This window comes from Marasmius oreades, chromosome 6, assembly GCF_018924745.1.
Source record: "Marasmius oreades isolate 03SP1 chromosome 6, whole genome shotgun sequence".
NCBI classification, from domain to species: Eukaryota; Fungi; Basidiomycota; class Agaricomycetes; order Agaricales; family Marasmiaceae; genus Marasmius; species Marasmius oreades.
The window spans coordinates 491,438-510,806 of NC_057328.1; the positions used below are offsets into that span (position 1 = coordinate 491,438).

A 19,369-nucleotide genomic window follows, 5' to 3' on the forward strand; every position below is an offset into this window, starting at 1 on the left:
ACAGAAAGTGTACCTCAATGATTTACCCCTAAGTCCTCAGCCGACGCGACAGTAACGCGTTGTGACTAGATTGATCATCGAGACGCGGACATCTGACACGTTTCAACAGTAGTTTTATTCAATATAGTTTTATAGTATATACCTATGATTTATTATACATGGCGTGTTTTATGGCTAAAAGGCTGTAAGTCCTCCAAATACCACAAAACTCTAGGTGCCATGTTTTTGGTGGCTGTGAGTCGTGGGTTGCTTATTAAGCAAGACATTTTTTTTGGCGTAGTTGCCGACCCCCACCACCTAAGAGACTACTTGTACAGCAGGCGTGAAGGGGATGGTCGATGCGCCACCACCATGCGTTCTTCAGCGGAGGAATAAGAGGTCAACTTGTTTGGAAGTTAACGACAGAGCAATGAAATCACCGATTCATCCCATCATCCATTTTTCCGAGCCTGTTCCAAGAACCAACAGGCGGGATTTCTATTCCAGAAAGCACAAAGGATCACGGTGTTCCATTGAAAAGAGGTTGAGATGCTGTCCAGCTTAGCCCGCGGCGACAAGTTTCCCACCGTACCTCCACCACGGCCACCTTTGCCTCGTCTTCCGCTCTCAGGTATTCCTGTGGGATATGCACGAATCATGTAGTGGCTGTTTGGGAATGTTTCGTGAGTCATTCTTGCATATCGAGTGGTTCAGATGCTGAATGCGCGCTGCGCGTAAGTAGAAAGTCAACGCGAATCCAACCAAAACCCGAAAATGGGAAGAAAAGCACAAGAAAAAGAAGGGTGATTCTGACCTATACTGGCAACGACCGGAAACGTTGCTCATTGTATAAGGTCAAAGTTGAATTTTGAACGCTGAAGAGGCCGCCTCTCGTCAGTACGACGGATTCTTGATTCATCCGTACCTGGTTGCCCCTGTGCCTACCAACACTTTATTGGCGACTGAAAACCATCCTTCAATTTGTGAAACATTCAAATTCCACATTCTTTTTGTGAAGCCCTGGAATTATCCTGGGTGAGTAGCCTCTTCTTCGTGCGCTTCCGAAACTCGAATCGCGTTTCGCGGCTGAGTTGGTGTTTTTTTTTGTAGCATTCTGAATTGGTCAACAAGTTTTACCCGCAACCATCTCATGTTGAGAGACAACTCATACGGTCCTCTCGTCAGTTCAAGTTCCTGGCATCTCCTGGTGACTTCAGGGCACTGTGCGGAGGTATCGATGGAGCGGTTTTCGCCTTTTGCTCGTCCTGGATTGAGGTACGCAAGCTCAGGCTGTGACTACTATTGAAGGTCCAAATGTACGACCTGTCGGTCTCGGCCCCTTCATAGAACACTCACGGACGTGTTTGGACATGGGAGTGGACATCTACATCGGTCAAATATTTCTCCGTGACTGAAGTCTCTTCAAAACATTGAGAGTCTTTGAATGGGTAGCGGGCTGAAGTATATACAGACTGCTGGTCTGTTATTCTCTTCAATACGGCTCGACCTCAGACTATTGATGTATCCCCTCGAGATGGTCGCTTTCCTTTTTGCAGTTCTTGTCGCCGTGCTTTTTCAACAGGTCGTCTTCGTAATACCCTTGGAAGATGGTGATGTTGAAGTTAGCAAACAGTGCCCGCCGCAGTGGGGCGGAAAGTCACCGTGTGCGTGCGGCGATAGGGTCGGGCTTCGCTACTCGCAGCTCTTTTGTAATAAGCTTCGCAAGTGGTATTGGAATAAACCGGATGACCCCAAAGACGGGCAGATGGCTTTTTTATTATGACTCCGAACCGTTCGAGGTGAGTCGCCAAACAACTCAATCGTCCCTTATCACGGACTCAACAATCTCTTTTTCTAGACTGCGGACCTTGAGTGTGGTGTGTCAAATTTTTTGTTTCTAGATGCGACTGGACTGGAATACTTTTGAAACAGACCATAAAGTCGAGCTTCAATCTATTGCAGAAGCCTTAGAAGGTTCTAAATTGTGCGAGAATTTGACCGAGACTGACTACGGGATGAAAGAAGCTACAAAGCTTCGAGGACTCGTCAACTAGCCAGATAATCTCGTCTATGTCACTAAGTTGGTCAACCGTGCCAAAGGGAAGTGTACGACACGGACCAGTGACGCTCTTCTGAAGAAAAGAATCGGTGTACGTGATGTTATTTGCCTGTCCTTCATCCTCTCTTCTCAAGGTCTACTCGCTGCAGTGGGGCGTTCAGAGTTACATCAGAGGAATCACGGAACAAACGGTGGAAGTCGCAAAGAAAATTAAGAAAGACCTTGACGACTTTGCGGAAAATGAATTTGGCATTAAAGATGACGACCCCGGCCTCCCAGCCAACTTCGACGTTAAATACCAGGCCACTCTTTTAGCCACTAAAGAATGGTGAGTCACTTTTCCCACGTTCCTCATTCAAGCCTCAGCTAACATTCGGTTTAGTGGTAGAAGAAACAAGCACGAGGGGCAAGAGAACTCAGTTGATCAGTCTGGCCCAATATCCTTTCCAGTTCACAGCGTAGTAAATTCGAGTAGTTTGATGATACTACGCGGAGATTCCGAGAACGCCGTGACCTACATTGTCCGGGCGGTGGAAATATCGGTCAAAGGAAAGCAGGAGATGAGAGAGGATGTTTAGCATCATATATCCAAGAATCTGAAGAATTTAAATTAATTCAGGGTCATGAACCCTACCACGTGAATCATTCGCGTCTCCGGAATACCACCATCTACGACCAGTATGTTCAGCATTCTCCCACCAGAACTCGTACTTTCGGTTTTCTCGTATCTCCCAATACCTGCCATTCACTCGCTTCAACTGGCCTCCAAAGAGTATGATACATTTATCAGAACGAACCAGTCAACGATATACCACCACGCGGCCGTCGTTCATGGTTTCATTTCATCAACAGCTGTTGGTTTTGATCAATTGAGTTCATCGGGATACTCGTTTAGGATGTTGGATGGACTATGTAGCAGCTGGAAAGCCTTTTGTGAGTCTTCTTGTTGCTGCCAACTTATGGGTACTGATTTTCCGGCAGGTCGAAGACACACACAACAAGAAAAAAGCTGGAAAGGGAAAGGACCGTCTCGAGTTGTAAGCTATACAGCGACCGGAACCAACGTTCACCGTATCAAAGTTGACGAGCGCAATCGATTCGTCATCGCTAGTACCGGGCTTCGCCAGACTCAGAATCCTGTCCCGGCCCTGATTGTCTCGGATATGAAGGACACTGATAAAATACTTTGGAGTTTACCGTCCGTGAGTAACAAGCACTTTTCGAAATTATCTGAAGCCCCATTGTTTGCCCTAGACATACATCAAAGAATACGCTCACATTGAATACCAAAATGGATACTTGATCTTTGACCGTTTAGGAGATCGAAAGGAAGTTTGGCGGCTAGCTACTCTCAAGGATCCCAGTCCACTACCCCCAGACATTGACGTCGAGAAACCACCCATTCCATACGCGCAAAAGCAGCAGCTCGTAGCATCACTGGAAGCAGCAACAGCCTATGCACATACATATCCTCACGGCCACTTTGTTCCACACGCACTCCTTGAGATGCCTAGTCGAACACGGGCATTCCGATTTTTCTATCCAACGCTTCTCGTGGGAGGATACGATCATGCGTTTTGTTATGACGTACCTACCAGGAAGTTGGTACAGACTGTATCGTCTGTTCAGACGCCTCAGGTCAATGGGGAGAGATTAGCAACACTAGGGGATCTAAATTACGTCGAGGTCTCTCCTCGACATGTGTTTATATGCGGAGAACACTCGTTAAGGGTTTTCAGTCGGGAGAGTGGAGGATGTGTCTTTGATATGCCAAGCACAGCAAAAAGCTACGCTCGTCGAACCTTCCGCGTTCTTGGGGTGGGGAAGGACGCTGATGACGAACTAGTGGCTAGGGATCGCCTTGAGGTGTATTCGGACCGAGAGAGAGGGTCATGGGACTTAGTTGGGATCAATCAAGGAATGGTTGCGAGTTTGAAAACTGTCGAGGTGGAACCTGAGCCTGAGCCTGAGGATCATAGGATGTGGTTAGATGAGTTTGTTGCTGGTGAGTTGGAATCCCCACCCTGCAAGCCACAGTTGACTGACCTAGCCATTTCGTTGTTTAGTCCACGTATCAGCCTGCGGAAACCATCTCGTCGCTCTGCTCTCAAGCTCCCGCATAGTTATTGTCAGGAACTTTCTTCTTATTCCTCTTTCCTCCGTACAAGCACAAAAGGAAAGCTCCATTCAAGTGGACTTCGGTACACAGTATTGTGCGGCACGGTATTTGACATTTGAAAAGGGGAGGGTGGTATGTGCGTCGGTTAGCATCCAGTTGCTGTCTCATGGGATGGGGTCATATTCACAAATATCTCCCTATAGTCAGTAGGCCTGTTCATCGTTGACGTGAACGAAATCCTCGCCTCGCCTTCTCTCACTTCAAGCGAGCTTCAAGTACAAGTATATCGTATCCCAGAATTCAACGTCCTTTCGCTCCTCAGCCGTGTTTCGTGTCTTCAGCTGAGCGATTCGGGGTTGTATCTGACTTGGAGGAAAGAAAGATTACGAACGCGGATTTGGAATGGCCGAGGAAACCCTAGCGAAAAGAATGGTGATTTCAATGCCATTGCCAGTGTTGAAGAACCTGGATCCGATGCCGAAGACGTCCCAATGTCCGCTTCGGACGATTCACATCAAGATACATTCCCGCTTTGCAAACAACTCGAGGAAGAAGAATTTTTTGAGACCGAGGTGGGGTTCCGCATGTTGATGGAGAGTGAAGGGACACATTTAATTCTTCCGAACGGTGACATGTTTGTGTCGACGATCAGTGTGGATGCTGGGGATGAATTGGAGGAACTGGAGAGTAATTGTACGGTTTGCGGGGTTGATTTTGCGGTTTGGGAACCGGAGGAGGTGTAGTTGTTTGTCGGGGTTTTTTGGTTTACGTTTTTTGCTCGATTTCATTCCTTGTAGCCCTAGGACTTGTCTCCATGATTCGATTTCACAAACAATATAGCTTAGATTATCTCAGAGAACGGTAGAATTCAGATTGAATCTTACACTAAACCCGTTGAATTCACGACTGAGGACTCAGATAGAATCACCAATCTGTTCACGGTGGTGGCCAGCACAGTTCGATAGCTCGTTACAGCGCAAATACCGTACTACTTAGGTAGGAGAAATTCAGCAGCTTAGATGATTAAGATATGCGCCCACAATCGTATATCTATGTATTCGAAAACCAGTTATCCGACCACTATGAGTTAAAAGGTTCCTGTACCCAATGCACCCCAAAATGACAAAATATTTCTTCTACGACAATGATGATAGTTAGTTAGAAATAAGATATTAGCGAGACGCAAACAACACTCACTCGCCTGCATGTACCCGACCTCCAACCTGCCCAGATCCCCCATCCTCGAAAACTGCTGTTCCAACGGCTTCAACGACTTCGCACGGTTACCGATTTCGGGCTCATCTTCCATTATCTGGATTTTCAAATTGACAGACCGCTTCAGGGAAGATAGAATTCCGTCCAAACGTTTCCACTCTGGCTGCGATTCCCATCCAGTGTCAATGAGCTCGTCGTAGTCGGTGAGTAAGTAGATATGAAAATCCGTCAACGCGAGGGATCGAGATGAGGTGAGATTGTCACACCACCAGCGTAAAGTGGGGTGATGTGAAGTTGGTAATACGCCATCGTCATCTTCCCCGAGGTCGATTGCCAAACGGACAACCTTGAGGGACGAAATATCGGCCGGCTCTCGGGGTGCGGATTCTATCCAGGATACTGGGAATGAAAGGAATATTTATTTTTGATAACTCGCGGCAATGAACAGAAGAAACCACTTACACATAGTAACGTGCAGTTCCTCAAGGGAGGGGCTAGCCTTGAGAATTTGATGGAAGAATGGGAGATCGTCTGGGAGTCCAACGGGGAGGTGTAACTTGCGCAACGCGGATAAAGGGAGGTTTGACGTTGGACTCAGAAGCCACGAACAAAGGTGTGATAAGACCTCAGGTTCCGCAAACAACGCCAGGGAATCGATGGTAGGTGCCCGTATTATGGTTGAAGGAGCCAAAACGTCGGATTTCCCTTCGATGACATCGCCATTCAAGGCGGCAACGACTCCAGCAGTATTCAGGTCATTGCCATCGAGATCATCGACATCGACGTCGACGAAACAAAGAGTAATATCCCGTACTGCAATGGAATGCAAAAGGACAGACGTGAGGTCATGGAACGTTGCAAAGATGACGCAATGAATCCCGATATGTGTTAGTTTTGGTGACTTCCACGTAGTGAAAAGCGCCTCTTGCACGGGCTTTGGAAGGGATGTCATCTTGACCCTCGAGTCGTCAGTTAGAGAGCCAGAGAGATAGAAGCGTTCTAGGTTGACGAGGTGGGGAAGAATGAACGGCAAAGAAGTATCTTTTTCGAGCCATCCAAATGAACTCTCCCAATCGGATTCATCGACGTTGCAAATGCGGAGGTCTCTGATGAGTAGAGCGAGGCCCGGTGAAGACTTGAGGATATCCTCGAGCCGTTGGGCCATCGTGGGGGTATGAGAATCTCCGACGTGTATCTTTGGAGTTTGATGGGGGTTGTCCGAGGTGTGCTCTTTCTCTGAACGTTTTCCGGAGATGGGGTTCATTCTGACGCACTCGAAGATATACCTCTGGCACAGGGGTCGAAAGGAACGTGAGCTGAGGCAACATTGCTGTAGAGCTTCCTGATCGTTCCAGAGAAACTCGAGGATGACGTCGATCAGCTCCTGCGGTAATCCCAAACTTCTTCTAACCTGAAGTAAACGTGAAGGAGAGTCCATATCCGCCTTATGAAATATTGAACGTCCATTGAGCATCATAATCAAGCGTGATACTAACGGTTTATCTCCAAGTGGTCCTATTCATCTTCGAAGGCGAGAGACTGAGTAATCTACATCGACTCCAAGGCCGAAAAAAAACTCACTGAAGTTGGCCAGACAACTGATAGAAACCACGAAACCTTGCTGAATGACCAAAGAAAGGTGACGAATGTGCTGGTGGTCTGTGGGCAACCCGGAACTGCAAAACCTGTGCAAGCGTACGCGTTGCGTATTACGCGAAAAACTTGCCAAATACGAGTCTGATCCCACTCGCAGGTCGAAAGGAGATCGACGTTTCTCATTCTCTAGATATCCTAACCCATCCTTGGCACAGGAAACCAGTTCAAGCAATCTTTTTCAGAAACATGCTAGAACCGGATCGGAAGGAAATAGATAAACTGATAAGTTAAGTTAACCTAACTAACCATAACATCATTACAAGTCGTAACAAAAAGAGTCAGAGTCGTTAATCAACATATCGTAGCAGACATCAAATAAACAAATAAGGATTTAAAAAATAGGCACCAGGTCCAACTCATAACATAGAAGCAGCAGCACCAACAACGATAAGGAGCACCAACACCAACGACCCAAAGAAGTAGACAGAAAGAGTAAACGGGAAAGGACCCGACGCAGCCTCACAACTACTTCAGATCCTCTTTCGAAGTCCTCTCCTGAACCTCCTTCCAAAACACCTCCCACCGCTGCCCTCTACCCTCCTTCCTCTCTTCTTCAGTTACACTCGGCAACCCCGAAACCGCAAAAGCATCCTTTTGCGCCATTGCAACCCGATCCAACGCCTTGATTAACGAAGGCGTAGCAGGAACTGGCAACGACGGTGGCCGTGGCGAATGTTCAACAACCGTCGACCCAGACGAATTCGAAGAAGCAGCCAAAGACATCTTCCGTGTCCTATCAAACGAATCTGAAACCCGCTTCCCCCTCCCCTTCTCCTTAATCGCTGTGATATCATCCTCGAAATCCGAATGATCCGAATATTCTGGTACCTCACCCTCACCCATCCCTTTCACCTTCTTCTCCCTTAACTGTCGTATCTCCTTATCATAGTCAATTTCATACTCGGGGGTCATCTTGGGTGGTGTCATCAAAGTTATCGGGGGAGGTTTCCTCAGTTGACCTCTCTTTGAAGGATCCAGATCGTAGATCTTCTTCGTCTTGAACCCTGCAACACCACCAAAGGACTCTTCTCCGACCAAGGTAGGAGTGGATGACGCAGTAGAAGATGCGTGGCGGAGCCATGGTCTGTGAGCTGTAACCTTCTCTTTATCCCATAACTCGTCCCCATCATTGTCAGAAGAACCGTCGGCATCGCTTAATGGACGGAATTTAACGGTTTCTCTGTTCCTCCTTGTGCCCTGCCTCATGGATCTACGCTTTTCTCTAGGCTTCTTGAGCTGGCCTCCGTCCTTCAAAGCGGTGGGATATTCGTAAAGGGGTAAAGGTGAAGAGCGGCCTTTACTGTCATCGGGGAAGATTATCGGATCCTTCTCGGTGGCATGACTTTTCGTGAGACGGTCCCAGATAGATTTGAACGGTGTGTAGGTGCCTGCACGGTCGGGGAGGTTTCCAGAGGTGGTAAAGGATGCAAGGTATGAATCCCATTTCTAGGCAAAGAAATAAGTGAGCATCATTCGGGAAAGGGGCAGCGGAAGGTGGAAAGTTAGACAACGGACAGTCCAAGCACTAATCAGGCGAGTAACCGATTTGGAACAGCGAAAAAGTCCTTGCGCCGTACTCGGTGAACAAAGGAGCAGCGGGAGTTTTGGGGGATTTTCAAACAGAGGAAGGAAACGAGTCGAAAAGGCAGGTAGTGAAATGCAACGAATAGAGAAAAAAGGGAGGAAATCGTCCAACATAGAGCAGAAATGTGCGAATAAAGGAAGAAGATACCCACCTCATCGGGACACTCTCCAAACCTCCTCCTCAACGCCCAATCAGTCACCGATCCCACGAGTAAAAACAAACAGTACCCCGCACACAATCCCTTCTCCTTCGCGGTATTCCATCCAAAGCCATCCTTGACAAACAGATGGCTCCACCAGACCCCGGCTTGAACTTCAAGTTCTCCTCCCTTCAATGATGCAAGGAGCGCAAACGAGGTAACCAATCCGAAGGCACCGGTTGAGGACAATGCGAATCGCAATGCTCCATGTTGGAATTTCACTAAGGGTAGTAAAGTGAAGAGGAGGAGAATGGGAGTGGCGATTGCGAGGAGGACTTGACGGGTGAGGAGCGTTGGGTGAGTTATGACGCTAAGAACGAGGGCAAAGGTGAGGCCGCCCGTAAGGCCAGCCATGGCGAGAGCAGCGTATTTGAAACGACCGCCTAAGAAGGCGGTAACTAGGGATGTGAGCAGATATACAGCGAGGAATGATGCTGGTGATAATGGTTTCGATATCTTGGAATCTGGGAGAGAGGGGATGACAAGGGCCATGAAGGTTACGAGATGAACTGTGGAGATAGCGTTAGTCTACCGGGGAAGGAAGACAGAGAAAATCGGAACAGAAATAAGTCCAATCATGCCTACAGAGAGACCCAGACCATACTAAATGTCAAAGAAAGACTGTCTACTCACATCCAAATGACCATCCGCCAATAAGACCTCCCAGCCCGCCTTGCATCTTGAACCACCTCTCAAATCTTCCTCTCGTCGACCCCATTCCTCCAGGCATATCCACATCAACATAGGTATCCTTCTGTTTGAAAAACCGTGTTCGGTCCAGCGTCAGAAACGCTCCAGCGAAAGTCAAGATTAAGGACAGGAAGAGCAACGGTAGGGTGTATGCGAGGAGGTAGGAGGGTGATACAAGTAAAGTTAGGATCGATACTGGATCCATTGATGCTGATAGCGATGAAGATGTGGACATCTCGTAGACGTTGGATGTTGTTGATGAGTCGTTAACTGTCGTTGAAGGTCGTTACTGTTGGATTTGCAGGAGATGTTACTCTTGATGGTAAAAGGTATCCCGTGAGAGCGATTCGGCCTAGCGCCCTTGAAGTCGACCCCACCCCACCCATACATGCTACAATCCGCACCTTTGGAGCATGGTTCATTCTCTTCCACTACAACCATCGCTTCCATTCCCCCTCAATTGAAAGTGGAGTAATACATATATTTGCAGGCTAGGTGAGTCACATTACTCTTTGACCGTCGTTGAGACCCTCATCAGCGTTTTTTCATTCAGCGGAAATGAACGAGTCTAAAGTATACGAATGCCTATACTGCGGTATCCCAGTGGCGGCTACAACCGTCGCCCTCCTTGACGTTCTATCACCATCTACGCTCGAGAGGTTTTCCAAAACCAACCAATCACTTCCACCCATAGAATTTGACAATGTCAGCAAGGAATGCCAGAACTTATCACAGGGAATCTCTTCTATTGAAAGTCAGATCTTGCGTTTGCAGGCCAGTATGGAGAGTTTGAGGAAAGAACAGGAGAGGTTGAGAGAGCGGCTGGAGGCATACAAACCACTCATTCATCCTATCCGACGTCTTCCGGATGAGGTTTTGGCATACGTATTCCGCATTTGCGTCGATATGGATGTTGAAGAGCTTCAAAGGAAGGATAGTGCCTACTGCCAACGATATCCGGGTTCACTCGACACTCGAAAGGCACCCTGGGTACTGGGGCAAATTTGTCGTAAATGGAGGCTGTTGGCTTTGTCGTTACCCCAGCTTTGGACGGTGTTCGACCTGGATTGGAGGTACGACGATCTGTTGTGGGAGTATCATCAATCGTTGGACGTATTGTTGTCGATTCAGCTACAACGATCTCGAGACCAACCGCTCACCGTCACGTATTGTGGACTACGACCCTCGAGTTCCAACACTCCACGCTCCTCTAATGGGAGGCTACTCCTCACTCTTTGCTCGAGGTCATTCCAATGGAGTAAAGCCACGATTCGAGCGGACGCGGAAAGCCTACAGGAACTTTCCCATTACAAGGGGATGTTTCCGTATCTTACCGACCTCCACGTTCATTTCCTCTACCCCGGCCGAATCGGTTGGGCCCGCGCTAGAGTTAACAAATCCGTATTCGATACCTTCTTCGACACACCGAAGCTTCGTAGGTTGACAATCACCGGATACATCGAAGGCCTTTCTGACCTGTCCGTCCGGTTTCCGTGGGCCCAAATCACTCACTATGCCGTTCACAACGATACTCAGTGGTTTGCTGATCTCGAAGATCACTTTTCGGCTCTCAGTCAGATGAAGAACCTCGAGTATTGTTCTCTGGAGACCAGTATTCCGAGTGACGGGATCCTCATTCCAAGCAAATCGCCTGCACTTTCACATCTCCATACGCTAGTCTTGAGCCATCGTCACATCGAAATAGAGGAGTCGGCCATTGATCCACTCCTGGATTGGCTTACTCTTCCATCGTTGCGGACGTTACGTCTTACATGTGGACTAGATTCCCCATCCTCTCTTCTCTCGTTCATACAGCGATCTCAGTGTACCATCGAGCAGTTAGCTATACTGAGATCAGTTATGGATGACGGAGCGTTAGTCCGACTTCTCAGCGCGGATTGTTTCAATCATGTCCACACACTCGAACTTGGTGGCACGACTCCCCTCGACCTTGTCAATATCTCAGACACGGTTATACGTGCTCTCGAGGTTCCTTCGCCGACGTCCACCCAAAGTATTCTTGTTCCTCGCCTTCGAACGCTTGTTCTACATGACGAGAAAGCCTGGTCGGATGGAGTGTTTTTGGATATGGTCACGTCTAGGAGGGAAGTTGAGAAGTTTAATGGGACTGTGGCGCGGTTGGAAAGACTGGTTCTCCAGGATGCGGTATCAGAGGGTGAGAATGCGATTAAAGATCCGGAGATGGTGCTCTGTATGGAGGAGTTGTGTAGAAGTGGTTTGGTGTTTGAGGCTCGGTGGACTTGTGATTCGGAAGATTATTTGTATTGACATCTGGTGTCTTTTCTTCTTTCGGATAATCAATGACGATCATTATGTAGCTATTAGCTGACCACGTTCTACATACTATTATCAGATTTGAATAAGATGGAACCCATCGTGCTTACTTTCAAAGCTGCAATCGGCAGAGCTCAGCGCTCAGATCACGACCACAGTCGATTCCCACGCCCATCATTCCGCTCTGCGTCTCCCTAATAACTCTCGGCTTGGTTTCAAGGACCTCTTTCTATGCCTTCACATCATTTTCCTCAACATAGCTGATGTTGACATCGACACGTTGCGGTACAGAGGGACGGTTCAAGAACCATGGGTCCTCCAACTCTCGTGCGCGTTTGTGGACCAGGCTGCAGCAGCTCAAGGGGCAAATCACGACAAAGCAATCTATCTCGTAAAACAGGTTGGAATATTATGTGGCTCGCGTGATATGGTTCGTGCATACTCAGACCAGTATCAATGCTTTGGCCTTTCAATTCACAAGTGTTACCAGTACGTGCTGGCACGCTCTAGCATCGAGATTGACACAGTTTTTTTCTGCGAACAAAATAGTAGCCTCAGAATCACAGGCCACCAACCGAAGCACCTCAGAATTGAACTCATAGAAGGATCCAACTACCTCTTCGACTTGGTCTTTGAGCGATGTCGAATCTAGCGGGCTGCAGCGTCTGTGGCATGCATTCTCGTATACACCGGATAGGGTCCTTGTAATGAGGCAGACAATGATCGGGTTGATGTTCCAAGCTTGTGGCTTCGATAGTGGGTTCTGGCAACCAGCTTTTAAATGGGCTGGTCCCCACGAGCTTCAGTGTCGTCGACATCTGTAATCTCTACGCAAGAATTCTCAGTCTTTGAAGCTTGTTCAGTCCGTTCTTATTATCGCCTTTTTTTCCTTCTCGAACTGACCTCACTCGCTAGTTCCCTCCATGGCCTTCTTCTCTCCGGCCCCACTCCCTTCTTTCACAAATGTTCCGAGGAATATTCTTCATCTACCAACCGAACTCATCCTGCGAATCTTTCTCGACTTACTGTTGGAGACGGGCTCCTCTGCTTCGCTAGTTCCTTGCCTGTTCACATGCGCGACATTCTATAACATCTTAATTGGCGAGCCGGTGTTGTGGACGCGACTATGTGCGAATATAGATACCGTCAATCTCTCGCCGGACCGAAGGAACATACGGTCATACTGGCCTCGTCTTCACGTAGCCCTCCGTCTTTCCCAAACCCTCCCTTTCTCTTTCGTCATCGACCTCGATACCGATCATCCTGACCTGACCAGGATTGCTCCCGAACACCTATACGCTCTGACGTTCGCTATTCTTGAAAGCGACCAGGCTTTCATGCGCTGTCAAGAGCTCATAATCCGTTCTTCCGAATGGCAGAATATGTGTGACATTATGGAGCCACTCACCAGCGCTATATCAGTGTTTCCAGTCCTCGAGCGTATTGAGCTGCTGTTTGTTCCGCCGCTACCGACTCCTAATAAACATCCCGCTGGAGATCGATATTTCCTTTCTTTGCTTGACGCTGATGCTGCCGAGAACGACGTCGTTCTTGCAGACGAATTAAAGGAGTACAGCGAACAAAATCTTCCGAACCTTAGAGAGGTCGTTCTTCATGCCATCCCATTCGACTGGCAGACCTTCTCCCCTGCTCAACTTATTTCTTTGCAAGTTCTCAATATCCCCGGTCCCGAATTCCAGCCATCGTGCGGCGAGCTCAAGCAAGTTCTCCTGCTTAACTCGACCACATTGACGAGGCTTACGCTAGGAACCTGGGCCGTAGCCGCGATACGCGTCGGGATGGTTCAACAACGTTACACGCTCCCTGTTTTGACCGAGCTACGGTTTACCATTAAGAATTATTTGGACTTTGTTGGACTTGTCGAGACGCTCAACGTGCCGAATCTGAAGAGGCTGGCTATCAAGGATGACTGCCATCGTTTTCATTGTCTCGAGAAAGCGGTTGAAGTGGGAGAATTTACGCCGGCGGCCGCAAATCAACTCCGGCGAATCTCATTGGACGGCTACGCTGTTATGATGAACTACTGGCCTCTTGAACAAGTCACGGACCTGGATCTGTGTTGTGTCATTTTTTACGAGATGGATGGGAACCTGATTTCACTTCTGAGGCCAAGTTATGATAAGGAGGAGACTTGGGAAGGTGGATTACCGTTGGCTACGAGGTTCTTTTACAAGTTTTCTTCGTTGGTTTCTCTGGAGCTTTGGAAGGTTGATGCTACGACCCTCGAGGCGATAAATTTCCCACCTCGGAGGTATAATGCTTCAACTGGTCTTTTTGACGACATTCTCCCGGTTTTTCCTCTGCTTCCGTCCAGACTCCAGATGACCTAGTATAACCAACGCGGCAACTTCGCCTTTCCATTGCTATCACATCTACTTATCTATTCTCTTCATCTGGCTGTAAGCTTAGTCAAGATCGCATCTGTAGATACAGTTTGTAATCCTTGCTACCAGATCACGATTTCTATGAGGATAACGCTTTGATCGTTCACGACGTAAATGCCGAGGCGCGGCGTCTGTCCTCTATCTCTTATCATACATTTATCTTATCTTATCTTAAATCGCATCACTATGAACGTGCGCATTGATAGGCTTTCCTTTAGCCATCTCCCTTCAAACTTCAAGGTCGCGTCTTCCTCATCACAGGTGCGTGTCAAGATGCTATTTTCATTACAGTAAAATTTAATAGACGTCGTTCTACTCGATTCCCTATATAGAAGCTTCCAGGTTGCGCTCGTTTCTCGGAGATACCCCTTTAGCGCGACGCTGCGCATTGTTGGAACGTTTTTCTCATTTTGACAAACATAAAGCCACGACTAGCCTTCGCAGCGTCATTAAAAAACCAGAGATTGGTCGAAGATAACACAGATTGCGGCGTCGCCAACGCCAGGTGACTTTATCGATGAACGATTCCAGGGCAATATACTATACATGGGGGAATCTCTAGGAATAGGTGTCGAAGAAGTCCAAATGCACACATTCAAGGAACGACTGGTACAGGTGTGTAACTCGTGTATTCATGCAGAAATGCAGGGTCTCATTTCTCCGTTTTCAGGCGTCACAGGAGATCGCAAACTTATCCAACCCCGGCCCCCTTCCCTGTATAAAATCATCTGAACTGTAAATTCGGTGTCAAAGGTTCGGTCATCTCCAACCTCTCTTTTGCATCGCGTCGAAAAACAATGCCCCCAAATCTCGTCGTGCCGAACCATACCGAAGACAGGAAGTGGTGGAAAGAATCCGTCATCTATCAAATTTATCCCACATCGTTCTACGACACGAACGGTGATGGTATAGGCGATCTCAAAGGTATTCAGTCCAAACTGGATCATATCAAGGACCTTGGCGCTACCGTCATTTGGTTGTCGCCGATATACAAGTCACCACTTGTTGACATGGGTTACGATATGTAGGTCATCTTCAACTCCTCTCTGTTGTCCAAACGAAAAGAACGAGGATGCTCACGACTTCTTTTAGAGCGGATTATCGCGATATTGATCCACGTTACGGGACTTTAGAGGATTGGGATCGATTGTTGAAGGCGACGCATGATAGAGGAATGAAGCTGATGTTGGTCTTCGTTTCTTCACTACCTTCGATATTAACTTAGTCGATATTCTTCTTAGGATGGACCTTGTCGTCAATCATACATCTGACGAGGTGAGTCCAAGTGCAGAGCCTCTCCACCTATTGATCTTGATTATGGACTTCATAAACTTGATAGCACGAGTGGTTCGTCGACTCTCGTTCTAGTAAGAACAGCCCTAAAAGAGACTGGTATATCTGGCGACCTCCTCGTTATGACGACAAAGGCAATAGACAACCTCCAAACAATTGGCGGTCCAACTTCGAAGGTAAATATTTAGACAACCCGTAGCCAGTCAGGCCCGTTATTCTGATCAACTACAGGCTCCGCTTGGACATATGATGACAAAACGGGAGAATATTATCTTCATCTCTGGCATGCGAAACAGCCAGACCTGAACTGGGAAATTCCAGAGGTACGGGATGCCGTTTGGGATATCATGAAGTTCTGGTTAGAGAGAGGATCCGATGGATTTAGGGTGCGTACTTTCCGAGGGCTGCTACCGTTCTGAGGTTCACGCCAAATGTAGATGGACGTGATCAATTGTTTGTCGAAGACTCCAGGACTTCCAGATGCCCCCATCTCTTTCCCGGGCGAAGACTATCAACCAGCAAGTATATACTACGCCAACGGGTGTGTATGGCTGCTCCACGAATGATTTACGGCACTCGCTCACTATCTCTATTTGTAGTCCTCGAATCCACGAATTCCTTGGGGAGATGAATGAAAAAGTTCTTTCGAGTGGGTATCTATCCTTAACCTTTACCGTCGTTGTTGTTACTCATCCCTGATTACAGAATACGACACGATCACCGTTGGCGAAACGCCATTCACCTACGATACCGACAAGCTGGTCGAATACGTCCTTCCTCACAACCATGAGCTCCAAATGGTTTTCCCTTTCGAGTTAATGGAAATCGATGGCGAGAAACCGGATCCTAGTCTCAGACCAGGAGAGGTTCAAGCTGACCAGGTGGCGCTTATTCACAAGGATTGGAAGCTCTCGGAATTCAAACGAGTAGTCCAAAGATGGCAACTGTTGAAGATGAAAGAAGGGTACTGGAATGCGTATGTTCATTTCCTGGTTATGGACGTGAATCAAATTTTCTCACTTGATGGTCGTTGGGCTTTCCTTCTCTTCCCTAGGTCCTACATTGAAAATCATGACCAAGCGCGTTCAGTGACTCGATTTGGGAATGACTCGACAGATGAGCTTCGGTCAATCTCTGCGAAGTTGTTAGCGCTGTTCCATGTGACGCAACGCGGGACGCTGTACATTTTCCAGGGGCAGGAGTTGGGTCTGAAGAATGCACCACGGACGTGGGGTATCGAGGAATACCTCGACGTGGCCACAAAAAACTTTTGGGAGAAGTGAGTCACTTGCCATTGCGTCGTGAGATATTGCGCACAGAGTGCTGAACGTTTTTCGTTAGGATTCTCTCTCGGAGACGACGGGAATCTGGGAAGGAAGATGTAAATATGGACGACATTCTCGACGGAATACAAATGAAAGCCCGGGATCATGCGCGAATTCCCGTATCGGTGGGTATTCATGTCCTTTCTCATACTTCTATTCGCATTCCCGTCCAGTGACTAATGGCTACGATCTTTATTAGTGGAATTCTTCTCCATATGGAGGGTTTACCACTGGCAAGCCCTGGATGCGAGTCAACGACGATTACCGCACTTGGAATGCCGCTTCGCAAGTTGGTGATGATAGTAGTGTTTATGCTTTTTGGAAGCGCCTGCTGGAGGTCAGGAGGCAATACGATGTTTTGGTAAGGGAGACTCCTATCAATATCCGAGTCCGTTCCGCAAGTCAACTGATCACGTCCGAACAGATCTACGGTGACTTTACGCTGCTCTTCCCAGAGCATGAACAGCTGTTCGCTTTTACCCGGTCGCTCAAGTCCGGAACGGTGGCGTTTGTGGTTATGAACTTCTCGAAGGAGCCACTGAAATTCAAAACCCCATTACCCAAGATCCAGGGTGCTAGCGAGCAGGAATTCGCGTGGGATGCGTTTGAATTCGTTATTGGGAACAGATCCGAAGCGGAAATTTCTCTAGCCGAAGGGGAATTCGTACTGAAGCCATATGAAGGGAGACTGTATATCTCGGCTAAATGAGGGGGAAACGGGTGGAAACGGGTGTGGTTGAACGTACACCATCCCGCCACCACCCTGCCGTTCTCGTTGCTTTCAATGAGGAAAACTTGTTCATACATGCTGAAACCTGTGCTTAGGGTAGCGCCGTTTACCGATGAAATTCAAAGTAATTCGCTACGCTCAGTTCGTTATGCCCATTCATAGTCCGGACGTTGCGAAACGCCTAGCAGAGAAGGGTTAAACAGGGTTGTGGTTAAAGCTACTAGTATTGAAAGCACTATCTACACGGGGAGTGGTAGAACAAAGGTAAAAGTTTCTTTTCGGTCCTTCTGTTTATTCCAAGTCTCATGGTCACCGATGGTCCGGGGGAGCTTCGTGAGGGTTAGAGGGTCAGTCGAATGATCGTACTTTATTGACAAGCGACCTAGAAAATTGGTGTTCCAAGGCAAAGGCGATTAATACATGGTAAGAGACAGGAAATCTCGTGAGTTCAACCGTTCAGTTTCTGACTATGATTGAGTGGAGGCGGCGAGAATGAATCCGAAATATCCGGATATTGGATATGGGCCAACCTAGCCTACCAGCCTTAATATCTGTGCCCGAAAAAGGATGAAAGCCATCGATTGTTCGATTGGATTATTCTCTCAACCGCAGATCATGGCCTAGGCTTGCCTGGCAGGCAAACATGCCAGATATGAGATTATAATTTGGCTCGCAAGGTCATGATGGAGAAAGCGCCAAATGTATGATATCGGGATATGCCCTGATATTAATATTACCGGGTCATGCATTCACATCCGGGGTGAGGAAAACTGCGAATGAAGCATGGCACTACGCGACAGCCTGCGACCCTACTGGACATTGAACGGAAGCAAACAAGAAAAGGGCACAGCTTGTCATTGAAGTGATCACGAAACGGGGGAGGAACGTTCTTTAATTGGGCTCGGGTGCACTCGATATTCAGTACAATCCAGGAATCAGGGAGTATGAAACATCATGCGCCCATTCATGCCACTGTGCACCAAACGTCTCCTTCAGCATCCCATCCTCTCTCGAAACACGTAATAACAGACTGGCAACGACCGCTGTCGCAATAGACAGCCAAACAATCGCCAAGCATTTTCCGACTGGTGTTTGAAGCATCCCACAGCTGGCGACCCATGATCCAGAAGCATGGCTCGCGAATGCTCCGATTACAGTCATGATAAGGCCAGTATAGCTGGGGTGACGGACGACAGAGTATGGTCCACTTGTGACCAACTGGTGCCGCTCCTGGATGCGAAGCTCAAAGGTGAACAACGGACCGAGGGTGCGATAAGAAGAGACTCGCAATAGCGTTCCCAAGAGCGTGAGGATGCTTCCTAGAAGCAAAGTAGGAGTGATGCGCATTCCGGAGATACAATCATCCGAGGGAACGAGCATGGATAGAATGAGTCTTGATATAGGCCCCTCGGTGTTGAGTGTAGCGACGATGACGATGAACTCGAGGAACGTTGCCGACCAGGAAAGGAACTGTTTTATAAGGGTTACTATAGCGTTTGAAGCTCTGATGAATGGTGTACTCACCCTCAAAAACCTTGAGGGAGTGGCCAAACCTCTCAAGAAGTTCTCTCTCCAGTCAGGAATGACTATTCCTTGTGACTCGGGAAGCGGAGGGTTGGGTGGTGTCGCCGTGATTCGCATGCACAGAGCATCGGAAACCAAGAGAGGTAGCTTGAGTAATAGCGAGAGTCGGAAATAAGGCATAGTTTCGGTTTCGGACAGTCACATTGAAAAAAAAATCTTATATAGCACCTGGCCCTGGATTGTAACCCCGCCTCCGCACGATGGTAGCAAGACGACTTGCGGACATCGCTCATAC

General features: G+C 48.0%; 9 protein-coding genes across 10 annotated transcripts; 6 read left to right on the top strand and 3 right to left on the bottom strand.

Moving 5' to 3' along the window:
- Window positions 1–1,423: 1,423 nt before the first annotated feature.
- E1B28_009582 (uncharacterized protein) lies at window positions 1,424–1,762 on the top strand (the record flags this gene model as incomplete). The annotated part of the gene is made up of 1 exon (XM_043154482.1): window positions 1,424–1,762. The coding sequence occupies one exon, from the start codon at window positions 1,424–1,426 to the stop codon at window positions 1,760–1,762; it is 339 nt and encodes a 112-aa protein (XP_043006937.1).
- Window positions 1,763–2,136: 374 nt separating this feature from the next.
- On the top strand, window positions 2,137–2,616 carry E1B28_009583 (uncharacterized protein; the record flags this gene model as incomplete). Its single annotated transcript, XM_043154483.1, has 2 exons — window positions 2,137–2,366; window positions 2,421–2,616. The coding sequence occupies 2 exons, from the start codon at window positions 2,137–2,139 to the stop codon at window positions 2,614–2,616; spliced, it is 426 nt and encodes a 141-aa protein (XP_043006938.1).
- Window positions 2,617–2,684: 68 nt separating this feature from the next.
- E1B28_009584 (uncharacterized protein) lies at window positions 2,685–5,056 on the top strand. The gene is made up of 5 exons (XM_043154484.1): window positions 2,685–2,971; window positions 3,020–3,240; window positions 3,293–4,043; window positions 4,105–4,301; window positions 4,361–5,056. Exons 1-5 carry the CDS (start codon window positions 2,719–2,721, stop codon window positions 4,898–4,900), a joined length of 1,962 nt encoding a protein of 653 aa, XP_043006939.1. The 5' UTR covers window positions 2,685–2,718; the 3' UTR covers window positions 4,901–5,056.
- Window positions 5,057–5,100: 44 nt separating this feature from the next.
- On the bottom strand, window positions 5,101–7,042 carry E1B28_009585 (uncharacterized protein). Of its 2 annotated transcripts, XM_043154485.1 has the most exons (5): window positions 6,954–7,042; window positions 6,869–6,895; window positions 5,835–6,816; window positions 5,355–5,771; window positions 5,101–5,293 (listed from the first exon to the last, which is right to left on the bottom strand). In XM_043154485.1, the coding sequence occupies exons 3-5, from the start codon at window positions 6,808–6,810 to the stop codon at window positions 5,238–5,240; spliced, it is 1,449 nt and encodes a 482-aa protein (XP_043006940.1). In that variant the 5' UTR covers window positions 6,811–6,816; window positions 6,869–6,895; window positions 6,954–7,042; the 3' UTR covers window positions 5,101–5,237. The 2 variants fall into 2 exon arrangements, with proteins under 2 accessions (XP_043006940.1, XP_043006941.1); XM_043154486.1 differs by having other exon boundaries at window positions 5,835–6,895.
- A 132-nt stretch (window positions 7,043–7,174) lies between these two features.
- On the bottom strand, window positions 7,175–9,853 carry E1B28_009586 (uncharacterized protein). Its single transcript, XM_043154487.1, has 3 exons — window positions 9,446–9,853; window positions 8,765–9,321; window positions 7,175–8,474 (listed from the first exon to the last, which is right to left on the bottom strand). Exons 1-3 carry the CDS (start codon window positions 9,735–9,737, stop codon window positions 7,494–7,496), a joined length of 1,830 nt encoding a protein of 609 aa, XP_043006942.1. The 5' UTR covers window positions 9,738–9,853; the 3' UTR covers window positions 7,175–7,493.
- On the top strand, window positions 9,854–11,904 carry E1B28_009587 (uncharacterized protein). The gene is made up of 2 exons (XM_043154488.1): window positions 9,854–9,997; window positions 10,056–11,904. Exon 2 carries the CDS (start codon window positions 10,061–10,063, stop codon window positions 11,789–11,791), a length of 1,731 nt encoding a protein of 576 aa, XP_043006943.1. The 5' UTR covers window positions 9,854–9,997; window positions 10,056–10,060; the 3' UTR covers window positions 11,792–11,904.
- A 50-nt stretch (window positions 11,905–11,954) lies between these two features.
- E1B28_009588 (uncharacterized protein) lies at window positions 11,955–14,342 on the top strand. Its single transcript, XM_043154489.1, has 2 exons — window positions 11,955–12,659; window positions 12,713–14,342. The coding sequence occupies exon 2, from the start codon at window positions 12,721–12,723 to the stop codon at window positions 14,146–14,148; it is 1,428 nt and encodes a 475-aa protein (XP_043006944.1). The 5' UTR covers window positions 11,955–12,659; window positions 12,713–12,720; the 3' UTR covers window positions 14,149–14,342.
- Window positions 14,343–14,419: 77 nt separating this feature from the next.
- Window positions 14,420–17,683, top strand: E1B28_009589 (uncharacterized protein). Its single transcript, XM_043154490.1, has 14 exons — window positions 14,420–14,463; window positions 14,535–14,817; window positions 14,873–15,226; window positions 15,295–15,387; window positions 15,444–15,477; window positions 15,542–15,671; window positions 15,727–15,881; window positions 15,933–16,036; window positions 16,095–16,144; window positions 16,201–16,471; window positions 16,550–16,774; window positions 16,837–16,945; window positions 17,020–17,181; window positions 17,245–17,683. The coding sequence occupies exons 3-14, from the start codon at window positions 15,000–15,002 to the stop codon at window positions 17,527–17,529; spliced, it is 1,845 nt and encodes a 614-aa protein (XP_043006945.1). The 5' UTR covers window positions 14,420–14,463; window positions 14,535–14,817; window positions 14,873–14,999; the 3' UTR covers window positions 17,530–17,683.
- Window positions 17,684–18,468: 785 nt separating this feature from the next.
- E1B28_009590 (uncharacterized protein) lies at window positions 18,469–19,254 on the bottom strand (the record flags this gene model as incomplete). Its single annotated transcript, XM_043154491.1, has 2 exons — window positions 18,469–19,020; window positions 19,075–19,254. 2 exons carry the CDS (start codon window positions 19,252–19,254, stop codon window positions 18,469–18,471), a joined length of 732 nt encoding a protein of 243 aa, XP_043006946.1.
- Window positions 19,255–19,369: the final 115 nt, after the last annotated feature.

Coding starts and splice junctions, on each gene's coding strand:
- E1B28_009584 (XM_043154484.1), top strand. CDS start 2,719: ATGTTCAGCATTCTCCCACCAGAACTCGTACTTTCGGTTTTCTCGTAT. Junction 2,972..3,019: donor TAGCAGCTGGAAAGCCTTTT/GTGAGTCTTCTT, acceptor ATTTTCCGGCAG/GTCGAAGACACACACAACAA. Junction 3,241..3,292: donor TACTTTGGAGTTTACCGTCC/GTGAGTAACAAG, acceptor TGTTTGCCCTAG/ACATACATCAAAGAATACGC.
- E1B28_009585 (XM_043154486.1), bottom strand. CDS start 6,849: ATGATGCTCAATGGACGTTCAATATTTCATAAGGCGGATATGGACTCT. Junction 5,772..5,834: donor GGAACTGCACGTTACTATGT/GTAAGTGGTTTC, acceptor TTTCATTCCCAG/TATCCTGGATAGAATCCGCA. Junction 5,294..5,354: donor GGTCGGGTACATGCAGGCGA/GTGAGTGTTGTT, acceptor TCATTGTCGTAG/AAGAAATATTTTGTCATTTT.
- E1B28_009586 (XM_043154487.1), bottom strand. CDS start 9,737: ATGTCCACATCTTCATCGCTATCAGCATCAATGGATCCAGTATCGATC. Junction 9,322..9,445: donor TGGCGGATGGTCATTTGGAT/GTGAGTAGACAG, acceptor CTATCTCCACAG/TTCATCTCGTAACCTTCATG. Junction 8,475..8,764: donor TTGGAGAGTGTCCCGATGAG/GTGGGTATCTTC, acceptor TTCTTTGCCTAG/AAATGGGATTCATACCTTGC.
- E1B28_009587 (XM_043154488.1), top strand. CDS start 10,061: ATGAACGAGTCTAAAGTATACGAATGCCTATACTGCGGTATCCCAGTG.
- E1B28_009588 (XM_043154489.1), top strand. CDS start 12,721: ATGGCCTTCTTCTCTCCGGCCCCACTCCCTTCTTTCACAAATGTTCCG.
- E1B28_009589 (XM_043154490.1), top strand. CDS start 15,000: ATGCCCCCAAATCTCGTCGTGCCGAACCATACCGAAGACAGGAAGTGG. Junction 15,227..15,294: donor GTTGACATGGGTTACGATAT/GTAGGTCATCTT, acceptor GACTTCTTTTAG/AGCGGATTATCGCGATATTG. Junction 17,182..17,244: donor GGAGGCAATACGATGTTTTG/GTAAGGGAGACT, acceptor ACGTCCGAACAG/ATCTACGGTGACTTTACGCT.